At 40.0% G+C, this 12,010-nt stretch overlaps 1 protein-coding gene across 2 annotated transcripts; it reads left to right on the top strand.

The window, feature by feature from the left end:
- The first annotated feature begins 74 nt into the window (after nt 1–74).
- thumpd1 (THUMP domain containing 1) lies at nt 75–11,770 on the top strand. 2 transcript variants are annotated; one of them, XM_020514422.2, is made up of 5 exons: nt 75–243; nt 392–594; nt 7,575–7,749; nt 9,379–9,627; nt 10,876–11,770. In XM_020514422.2, the coding sequence occupies exons 2-5, from the start codon at nt 394–396 to the stop codon at nt 11,214–11,216; spliced, it is 966 nt and encodes a 321-aa protein (XP_020370011.1). In that variant the 5' UTR covers nt 75–243; nt 392–393; the 3' UTR covers nt 11,217–11,770. The 2 variants fall into 2 exon arrangements, with proteins under 2 accessions (XP_020370011.1, XP_048465462.1); XM_048609505.1 differs by lacking the exon at nt 75–243 and having other exon boundaries at nt 265–594.
- The last annotated feature ends 240 nt before the right edge of the window (nt 11,771–12,010 follow it).

Here is a 12,010-nt window from a genome sequence, read left to right as displayed (position 1 = left end):
CCAGCTGTACACCTTGTTATCTCAGATTTTCCAGCATCTGCAGTTCCTACTATCTCTTTGCATTTTGCTTTCGGTTTGGAAAATTCTGGACATCTCAGAAAATATCAACCTGAACGATTGGCAAATTGTAATGATTTCCTTTAGCACTAGGACCCAGCAGCAGGCTCTACATTGCCGTGTCGCAGCTTAATGATGTTGAAAGGAGGAGTCCTTTAGAATTAGTGGGGATTTGGACCGGAACTCGTAAGTGTGTTTTGGGGTTATTTATTGTGTACAGTGCATACAAATGATGCAGTTAAAATACTCACACGTGTAGCATGCCAGGTTGCTTTTGCACATGTTTCAAATTGCAGTCCCCAGTTGCTAATGTCAGCATTTTATTTGGGAACAGCAATGGCAACAGAGCCTAGGGCGAAGAAAAGAAACAAGAGCGCGTTCGTGAGCCATGCGGCCAAGAAACACCGCGGGAGCAGGGAGCTGGAGGTGGGGATGCAAGGACTGCTCATCACTTGCAATATGAATGAGAAGAAATGCACGGCCGAAGCGTACAGCCTTCTGAACGAATATGCGGACCAACTGTATGGCCCAGAGAAGGTGCAGTGCAGCCGGATCCTGCGGATTCTGTGTTTTACACGGAGAGAGCGAGCGAGCGCTGGGAAACTGCGTTTAGAGTTGCTTGCATATGGCATCAGTCTAATTTGGAGCTTTTAAAAAAAGTGAAACTTCTTTGCAAATCCACTAACATTAGCTACAGATTCCAACGCACACGAAAGTGTGGAGACCTTAGGCTGGCGTTGAGCAGAGTGACCACCTTTTTGGGGTTTACAGATAGGTGGGGGGTAAAAAGAGGGTGTAACTTGTTGGAGGTGGTAAGGCACAATTGGACAAGCTGAAGTGGGGTTAGTGCCCATACAGGGGTTTGAGGTGGTGGTGTTTTCAACACTCAACACAAGACAGCCCTGTTAAATCCAGTTCTGAGGAAGGGTCACCCGAGCCAAAACGTTAACTCTGTTTTCTCCTAGACAAATGGTGCCAGACCTGCTGAGCTTTTCCAGCAACTTTGTTTTTGTTCCTGTTAAATCCATGTCAGGTGGTCACTAGATTTGCATGGCCCTTGAAGTTGGCTGCATTTGTAGTCTCGACTCCCACATCACATTGGTGGGTGTGACGCTTTTAAAATAAAGCAAGCCAACTGACTGACCAAGGAAACATTGCTCACTGTTCAATTAAGCTCAGCAGGTGGGCTCCGGAGGTTGGAAGGCCAATTGGTAGGAGATATAGAGGGCCCTTCAGCACCTTTTAGATCATCAGCCCCACCATTAAAATTAGGAGCTGTTATTGTGTGGAGAGAGAGAGATGGCATATCAGCATGATGGTTGTGCTTCTGGAAAAGTTAGATGAAAACTGGCTACAACTTTCCTGCAACATAGAGTTTAAAATGCTTCTGGACTGATGGCTGTCAGACCCAGCACCAACCTGACTGTCGTTGGGAGGCAATCTGTTGGGTTTTATTTGGGGAGGGTAGATTACCTGAGGTTTCTAGGCTACTTACTGCTTCTGTTAAATTCACTCCAGTATTTGAGAAACTTTAAACAGCTAGCAGAAGTTAATTGTTTTCTTTGATAAAACGTAGATTTTATGGAATGAGTAGGAATAAGAGAAGTTGCATCTTTAAAGTTTAGAATTTTGAGTGTGTTCTGATCACTTTATTACAGTTTAAGTTTACAAGTCTATTGTCAATTGTTAGACCATAGGAGCCAAGTAGGCCATTTAGCCCATTCTGCTCTGCCATCTCAATATGTCACGGCTGACCTGATAATCCTCAGCTCCGTGTTCCTGCCTTTTCCCCCATAACTGTCAATTCCCCTACAGATTTAAAACAAAAGGACTTTCAGCCTGGAATATGCTTCATGACACAGCCTCAACAGGCTTCAGTTTAAAAAAAAAAAAAAAAAAATCCACAGATTGATTACTGAAAGAAAAATTCCTCTCCACCTACCTTAAATGTGCTACGTCTTATTCTGAGATTATTCCCTTTTATTGTATACTCTCTCACAAGGGGAAACAAATTTGTAACATCTACTCTTGTCAAGTACCCTAAGGATATTAAAAGTTTCCATAAGAAAACATTTTCCTCATTCTTCTAAATTCCAGTGAGTATAGACTCAACCTTTCCATTTTAGACAGTCTCTCCATACCTCCTATCAGGCTAAAAATCCTTATCTGGACTGCTTTCAATGCTAGTATATCTTTCTTTTGAAAAGGGGCTCAGAACTGTTCATTATCCCAGTTGTGATCTTATTAGTGCCTTGTATAATTTTAACAAAATCTCCCTATGTTCAGTAGCACCAAGTGGGAGAATATAAATTACAGGCAACGAGCAAGGATTGTATTTACCTGAGAGCAGAATCAATACGCACTCGGCTGCTGGCAACTGACTGCACTGAAGTAGGAGGAATAGAAACAGACTGACATAACAGGAAATCAAACGTGTTAATTGGCTGGTAAGGAGCTACCATCAGGGACTGTCCCTAAATAGCTCAGGTAAGTTATGACACACCTCTGCAGCAGGTGGGACTTGAACAGCTGGGTTCGTTGGATTAGAAAAGTGTAAACATTTTCTAATCCAGCTGTTCAGAGTTGCTAATGCACTGTTCCGGAGTAGGTGGGACTTGAGCTTGGGTCTCATTAGCAAAGTGTAGATACTGACTAATCAACCTGTTCACTGATGTTATTGCTACACCTCTAGGGCAGGATGGGATTTGAACCTGAGTTTCCTAGTCTAGAGGTAGAGACACTATCACTGTGCCACAAGAATCTGTTAGACAAAAAGTGTATCACTGAGAGATGCTGAAAACATGAGGGATCAATTTCATTTTTTTAAAAAAATCTAATTTTTAAAAAAAAAGAGATACAGGACCAGGCAATGTGTCGCAGCTACAATGTGTGGGAACTGGTAGCAGCCATTGTGGTTCATAATGGCCATGTATGTAGAAAATGTTGGTACTGGAGAAAGTTCAGCTCAGCTAATGTGTTGACGTCTGGCTTCAAACCCTGCGGCACATCAGGGTGAGGCATGAGATATCTGGATGCTGTAAATCAGGAGGTAATCACAGCCTTTAGATTAACTACCTCAAATTTGGTCAGTGGTCAGGAACAGGAGGGTATGACTACGAGTGAGACAGGTATTAGGATCCATGAGATGGCACTGCAGGAGGTTGTGTAACTTAATTAGGTGAAGAGAGCAATGCTATGGTTAAGAATGATTTTGGCACTGGAGATCAAGGTGTAGAATCAGTCTGGGTTTAAATAAGAAATTGCAAGGGAAAGAGATCCCTGGTGGGAGTTATCTATAGGTCCCCTAACAGTGGTTCCACAGTAGGCCTCAATCTAAACCAGGAAATACCAGGGCCTTGCAAGAAAAGTACAATAATCATGACTGATTTTAATATGTAGATAGACTGCATTAATCAAATTGGCAAGTGTAGCCTCGAGGGAGCATTCATAAAATGTAATAGAAATTTGTTTTTTTGGAGGAATATGTTGCGAACCAACAAGGGAGCAGGCTATTTTGGATTTAGTATTCTGTCATGAGATGGGATTAATCTATGATTTCATAGTAAAGGATCCTCTAAGGAAGAGTGATAATAGCAACTGGAGTCCCACACTAATTTCCTGGTGTTGAACAAAAGTGTTTACATAGGCATGAGGACAGAACTAGCCCTAGTGGATTGGGCAGAAAAATTAAAAGGTAGGTCAGCTGATGAACAATGGCAGACATTTTAAGGATATGTTCAATGCCTCCCAAGCAAAATATATTCCAGAGAGAAGGAAAGAATACAAAGGGGAAGGGGGGTGGATATCATCCATGGGTAAGCAAGAAAGTTAAAAAGAACAAGGGTAAAAACCAAGGCATACCATATTGCAAAGATCAGTGGTAGTTTAGAGGATTGGGGAACTTTTAAAGACCCAAAAAAAGTGACTTATAAAGTATTAAGAAATATGTGAAGAAAATGAGCATAAAATGTAAACGTTGATAGCAAAAGTTTCGAAATGTATAGAGAAAAAGGAAGAGAGAATAGCTAAAATAAATGTTAGTCCCTTAGAGGATGAGACTGGGGGACTCAATAATTAATTTTTGAGGGGCTTGACATGGTAAGTGCCAAGAGGATGTTTCCTCTCATGCGACAGTCTAGCTGCAAAGGGCATAGTCTCAGAATAAAGGGGTGCCATTGTAAGACTGAGATGAGGAATTTCTTCAGAGGGTTAAGATTCCTTGGAGCTCTTTGCCATCAAGAGCTGTGGAAGCAGAGTCTTTGTACCTATTTAAAGGCTGAAAGATTATTGATTAGTAAGTGACTCAAGGGTTATGGGGACAAGCAGGAAAGCGGACGTGAGTGTCAGATCAGCCATTATCCTATTGAATGAATAGAACAGCCTCCACCTCTTCCATTTTCTTGTGGTTTTATGACAAATGGTGGAGACACTAAATCAATATTTTGGCTTAGTTTTCACAGTGGAGAACACTGAAACCACCCCAATAGTAAAAGGTAATGCAGAGATTATAGGAAAGGAAAAACTTAAAACAATTGTCCTCGTTAGGGATAAAGTACTGAGGAAATAAATGGGGTTTAAGGCAAACTAGTTCCCAAGGCCTGATGCCCCACATCCTAAGGTCTTGAAAGGAGGTGGCAGAGATAGTGGATGCATTGATTATAATATTCCCTGGATGCAGGAAAGTTTCCAGTAGATTGGAAAAGTGCTAATATAACAGAGGGAGGGGCTCAGAAAGTAGGAAACTAGACATATTATTTTAACATCTATCATTTGGGAAATGGGTGGACTCCATTATTAAGGAAGTAGTAACAGGACGTTTGGAAAGTCAAAACACAATCCAGCAGAGAGTCAGCACGGTTTTAAGAAGGGTAAATTGTGTTTGACTAATTTGCTGGAGTCTTCGAAGCTATAGCTAGCAAAGTAGACAGTGGAGGGCCTGTAGATATACAGGGCTTTCAGAAGGCATTTGACAAGATGCCACACAAAAGGTTAATACACAAGGTAAGATCACACAGGGCTGTTGTAATATTAGCCTGGATGGAGGATTGGCTAATCAACAAGAGGCAGAACCAGGATAAATGGATCTTTTTCTTGTTGGCGGGTAATAATTAGTGGGGTGTCAGAGTTTAGTACTTGGGACCGCAACTATTTACAATCTATTTTAATGATTTGGATGCAGAAATGAAAAGTACTGGAACCAAATTTGCAGATGGCACTAAAAGAGATGGGAGAGCACTGAAGTAGTAAGAAATTTTACAAAAGAATATAGATAGGTTGGGTGGATAGGCCAAAATTTGGAAGATGGAGTATAAATGTAGGTGAGTATGAAATTAAATACTTGCGATTCCTTGCACTTTACATTTCAATGTAAATGATATTTTGATTTTATAAACTTGTAATGATTGGAACTATGGTCAGGTGGATCTCATTGATTGACATTGTTGATTGGGGTTGTTAACCTGGCCCAGCCAGGGAGCTCTGGCTGACAGATATAAACAGGAGATTGAGAAGGTCTCCTCAGTCTAGGGACTGGCTTTGAGCGGGCTGATTACAGCTCATGTACAGCACACATGTAAATAAAGGGTGACTTGGTGACAGGATACTGGCACTTGTGTGGTTATTTCAAAACTAGAGTTGCGGGGGAAAGAGTCACTAATCAAATACTTAAGCACTTATTTCTGAGAGGTGAAAACCATTGAAGATGTTACTTGTAATTTAAAAGACAAGAAATATTCGTCAATGCTGCTCAATAATCAGCTTTTCTCCCTGCACTCACATCATGCACTGGTTTGTGACACTCACTGAGCCGCTAGTCTCACTGCAGGTGGGCCTCTCAATCCACACCTTTCATCCTCTCCCACTTGCCTCTCATTCTGTAGAGTTTGCTCCTTGCAATGAACCCTAGTCAAAGTACCTGAAACGTTAACACTGTTTTTTTCCTTCACGGATACTGCCAGACCTGCTGAGCTTTTTCAGCAACATTGTTTTTGTTCCTAATCAAAGTATGTCTGTCCTGTTTTGCCTCCAATTTCCAATAGTACAGTTAGCACCTCACGCTGCTGATGTCTCGTACGCACTGACCTTGCTCCTTCCTTATTCTGGGGTGTATGACTTCCCTTTATTATAAAGGTCTGTTGAGTTAACTGTTTAGTTACAGTGATCCACATGTCATTTAGACAAAGGAATTCAAGTGCTTGAATTCTAACAGCCAGAGTCAAACAGCCATTTCCTTTAATTAGGCTATCTTGCTTACTTAAAGGATACTGTCTTACCCTGACAATAACTCTTAAAATCTGAATTTGGATATGATATACCAGTTGAACAGTTGAATTTCCAACAGTGGAGTCAATGACTAGCTCAGCCTTTGTCTCACTCTGCTGAGGTTTCCTGCATGCTCCTTACTATCAAAACATTGATCTCCTAATTCTTCACAACAATAACAGTAGTTATAACAGTGTGGAGCTGGAGGAGCACAGCTGGCCAGGCAGCATCAGAGGAGCAGGAAAGTTGACATTTCAGGTCGAGACGCTTCTTCAGAAATCTGAATTTTTCTGAAGAAGGGTCCTGACCCAAAATGTCAACTTTCCTGCTCTTCTGCTGTCCAGCCTGCTGTGCTCCTCCAGCTCCACTCTGTGTTGTCTCTGACTCCAACATCGGCAGTTCTTACTATCTCTGAATAACAGTAGTTATTTTTATTTAACAACTTTTTAACGTAACATGTTCAATGTCCTTTTTGATTGTGATAACCCATACTGAATTCGAGACTGAATACAGAAATGTATTTTTATATCAAGTATCCACTGTAACAAACTCAAACTTAATTAATCTGATGGACTGTTTAATCTCTTTTATCATTTTTATTTATCAACTGAACATGAACAGTTGCCTCTTCCAGTGCTTTATTTCTGAGCAATTCTGAAGCAACCTAAGTTAATTTTCAGTCAGAAAGTGAAGAAAGAAGGGAGTAAGTAGATCTCTAACAAACAACATAGTAATCATTAAGGATCACCTGAGTAGTGTTTTTCTTCTAATTTTGTATTTTTGCTTTTAGATGTATAGTGTGACCCATTTTGTCATGTGTGCACTGTATTCCAGGCTTGCTAAAGAGGACACTTTTAAAATCATTGTTTTTAAGTTCTGTTTTTTATTAGGGACCAATTGATATGGTGCAAGAATACTTCCATGTCTGATGAAATGAATTTTGGCTGTGATGATATGTAAATTTTGACTTTCACTTTTAGTAACTGCATCATATGTGGATGTCAGTAGTTACATGGTAGTACAGAGTTGACTAAGTTAATGGAAGCAATAAAATATTTATCAAATTTTAGAGTGGTTTATAGCATACAAACACAACATATTCAGATGCACTCATTCCTGTAATTAGCACTTAATTTTGAGGGCGGGGGGACAGTAGTTATGGGTAATGTTAACATGCAGGTATTGAGGCAGTATTTCCGAAATGAAAACTTGCTATTCAAATTCTTTGGGTGTAATACTGCTGATATTTTTCCCAGTTTGTAGAGGAACCAAATAGTGAGGATGAGGAGGATGATGATGATGATGATGCAGAAGCTGCTTTGGAGAAGGAAGTAAAGCAGATCCGCACATCAACACAAAAACATCTCAGGCGATTCCAGGCTTTGGACAGTGGAGCCAACAATGTGGTCTTCATCAGAACTCTTAACATTGGTAATGTGTGCTTTTTTTTTGTTCTGGATTTACATCTATTCCATTTGTGGAAGTAATGTCAACTTTGTGAAGTACCAAGTGAAGATGGCATTTGTGTGTTGCTTAAGTGTTAGCTTCAGAATTCCTGAGCTGTACATAGAGCAGTTGTAGCAAACACCCTGTGGCTTAATGGGCTCTTGAAAATCTGAAGTATTGTGATGTGATGACACAAAATAAAGAGGCAGATTCAAAGATGCCTCCTGACTGGTTTAAGTTGCTCCATGATTGTTATAAATTCCTACTTTTCCAAGTGGTGCTTTTTCATAGAAGTGGGTGCTGTAACAGGTGACTGGATCAGGGATGGATACTTGGTTAGTGAGAACAAGAGGTTACGAATACAGCTGGGCAGTAGTGGAGGTTGTCGTTTTTGAGGGGTACTGAAAATTAGGTTTCAGGCTTTCAGCAATTCACTGGAGTAAATTGTGCCTCACTTTTGACAAGGCGTATTAGATAAACATATTGATAATAGATAGTGTTTGAAGAGCTCGTGGAGAGGTAGAGCTTGATGTTGTCAGAGTGTATGTTGATGCTGATTCTACGTCTGAATATGATATTATTAAGGAATATATGAACCGATATTGACATTCTTCCTTTGGCGCAGGATCAATAACGGGAAGCTCTGTTCCTGATAGCACTGCAGGTTTGCTTACAGCCCAAAGACTGCAGAGTTTCAAGGCAACTTGCCGCCACCTTTTCAAGGTCAAATGGGAATAGGCAAGGGATGGGCATATCCAGTGACTTCCACATACCATGAATAAATAAAAAGGAACTGGAGAGCACTGGGCATGCCACAGTGGGGTTGAGGGACAAAAGCTGTTGTTGGATTTCCTACCTCTCTGATTGGATAGCTCAGAGTGGAACTAAGTGAGGTGAGCCCCACTGAACTGACCGAGCAGAGGTGTTGGAAAAGAGTGGAGTTTTCCACCATGTCAAAAATTAAAAGTCAGTCATGGAGGAATAATGCCCTTTTTCTTTTTCATGGGTACTCTTTGTTTGGGGGCGGGGGGTTGCAGAAAAAGCAGAACTATGACGTTCTGAAGAAGAGTGACTGTACCCAAAATGTTAACTCTGATTTCTCTCCACCGATGCTGCCAGACTTGCCGAGCTCTTCCGGCAATTATGTTTTGTTTGTTTTTTTTTAAATTTAACAAAGCATGGTTGTTAACTGGAAATCAGCATTAATGGATGCAAACCCCTCTCAATCAGAGACCACTTGCTAATCAATTATCACTCCCATGCAATATAAATGTTTGTTTATCCTTGAATGTGTTTTCTTTTGAAATGTCCTGATAAGTGCAAGACAAAAAGCTTTGACAAAATCTGCCTTTCTTCCCTACGCAAATTCCATACTACCAAATTACTAAAACAGTTACAGGTTGCATCTGAGTAACTTAATCCACCTGCCCTGATATTTTGAATGAGCAGCTTAAATAGTGCATTTATGTAAGACATACACTTGATTTGCAAGTGGTTTCATTGACATGTACCTACGCAGACTTGCAACAAAACTCTTGTTAGCATTTGTGATGTGAAAATTGAATTGCTTACTTGGGAATCTTAGTTTTTTTTGTTTCTTTTTCTACAAAACAGAACCTGACAAATTAGTACACTACATTTTGAAGGATCTGTACGTAACCAAGAAGAAGAAGACTCGAGCTATACTGCGAATGTTGCCAGTGTCAGGGTCATGCAAGGCTTTCATGGAGGAGATCCCAAAGTATTTTGAGACTTTCCTGGAACCCTGGTTCAAAGCTCCAAAAAAGGCTACTTTCCAGATCGTTTATAAAGCTAGGAACAATAGTCATATGAGCAGAGATGATGTCATCAGGGCTCTGGCAGGTAGATATGATGATTTCCATATACTGAAGGTATTTTTGGTTACATGTGAATGGATGCTAATGATGGAACTAAGTTATCGACAAGATGTGTGCTTTGTCTCAAAGAGGGATGATTGATATTGTAGGTTTATTTTTGAATTTAAAAAGAGATCATTCTGCTATAGCAGCTTTGTGGATAAATCCCTACTGTTTTCTTCACTTGTAAATGATTCTTGTTTCTTTGTCTGTCTGTCTTGCTTGACTTTTAATAGCGGAGTAGGCAGTGGTGGAGCGTGCTGGTAGGCCTTGCCTGCTTTGCCCTTTCTAACCTTCTACCAGTTCATAGTATGAGCCAACCTTGCTCTCTACATCTGTTTTTCCTTATTTTCCTCCCCTACCTCAGTTGGATTCTTGTGCTGCAATCAGTAGAGTCCCTGCATCTGAGCCATCAGCCTCCAAGTCAAGACTGACCCCAGGGCCTGATGGCCAAGGAAAGGTGCATTTGTAACGTGTCCAAATAAATTGATTTGTATTGGAAGGGTTTGTAGGTTAACAATGGTAGGTGCTAAAAGTGGAAGAGATTCCTGATCAGTCATGTGGTGCAAAGAAAGTTGGGGGTTCTATCATCACTATCTACAGCTCCAGGCTACAACATGGATGTATTTGTGTATGATGCCTCAGCAACTCTGATTTCCTGAGTGTTTTGTACCACAACACACCATAGTAAAGGCAGTATCTTCATGTTGTTTGTATCAGAAATAGAGTGGAGTGGAGTGGAACTGAAGCCTCTATCCATTTCATTTTGTTAGATCTACGCATCCAATTGTGCCAATTTCCTTCACATCTAAATATTTTCAATATTAATGGCACCAAACATGTTTGGAGGGCAGGGGTTTTGGGGTACTTTACTAGTCTTGCTTCAAATTTAATATACTGATACAAACGTTTAATCAAACCCTATCCTGTAATTAATTTTGAATGTTGTCAATGCAATTGTTCCATTGTAAAGCAGTAAAGATTTTGAAATGAAGTAATAAAACATTTTAGTTGGTTAGAAAAATTAAATGCTGGCATTTACCCTTGCTGTAAAGAAGCAGAGTGATTTACTGTGAGGTTTACTGCCGCTAGATGAATCTACAGATACACTTGTGCATTTATTTTCATATTATTTAACTCTCCATGTGCCTCTCATGAGGAAAGCTTGATTGCTGATTTTTGTTTTTGGTTTGTGTATTTGGAATGAATAGTTTTTTCAACTTGTCCTTTGCAGGGGTAGTAATAAATTTGAATCCTGAAAACAAAGTGGACCTTAACAACGCCGAATATACCATCATTGTGGAAATAATCAAAGGTGTCTGTTGTGTGAGCGTCGTCCAGGACTATATACTTTTTCGCAAATATAATTTGCAAGAAGTGGCAAAAAATGACATTGAAGGAAAATTGAAGAAAAACATCTGTGCTCTTCCCTCTGAGAATGATAGTCGCCAAGAGTCAAAGGAGCCATCAGATGCAAGGGAACTTAAGATGAAAGATGGGCAAGATGAGCAGGAACTGGAACAATCCGCTGGAAATGGTAAAGGAAGTCTTCAGGAGCAGAAAAGTGGTGAATAGAGTCTTGAGAAAGATGATTTGATTCACAACGTTGAAAAACCTGTCTTGGTCAATGTCCATTGGGATGTGACCTTTACACAGACTGGTTCTTATTTTGTTTTTGTATACAAAATCTTTTTCTAACCAATGAGCAAGTTGCATCTCTGTGTATTTTAGGAGGAGGATGTCCCTCCTGCTCACTCCAGAAGGTTATATTTCACAAACGGTGTATGTGCAGGATGAAAAGAGTGCTATACAGTAAGATTCTTTTGGCCTGATTGTTACTGACAACTTTTTTTTTAGAAACAAAATACATTTGGCCATCTTTTAAGGGAAGTTGAAATGTTGCAATTTGATTTTACCTCTCAGAAACTCTTGACTTATTTTATCAGCTAATGCACTATTTGGAATGAATTGGGACTTGAAATATTTCCTGTAATGATTATAGTTGTCATGTTCGGTTTAACCTGCATATGGAAGAGTGTTATGAAATGATGCTATGGATCTGAAAATTGTGCTTCTTGAGCCTGTAATTTTGATCTTTGAAAGAAAAATTAATGATGGTCAGTGAACAATTTTGCATCTATTTGACTTTTTTATTTTGGGTTGTTATGTTATCCTTTTATTTTGCTAAAGGATTGTTGTAAAGTGTGCTATGTATATGTTCAGATTTTTGCATTCAGGGCTGAGAGAAATCAGTGCTAATGAAGTCACTGCAGACCTCCGTTTGAGAATCACTGCTTGTCTCAGCTACTATGTTGCACATTCTTGCCATTCTTTGGGTATGGAAATTTCTCCTGAATTTCCTGGACTTT

This window comes from Rhincodon typus, chromosome 21, assembly GCF_021869965.1.
Source record: "Rhincodon typus isolate 14 chromosome 21, sRhiTyp1.1, whole genome shotgun sequence".
Classification (NCBI taxonomy): Eukaryota; Metazoa; Chordata; class Chondrichthyes; order Orectolobiformes; family Rhincodontidae; genus Rhincodon; species Rhincodon typus.
This window is presented reverse-complemented; position numbering and strand designations above follow the sequence as displayed.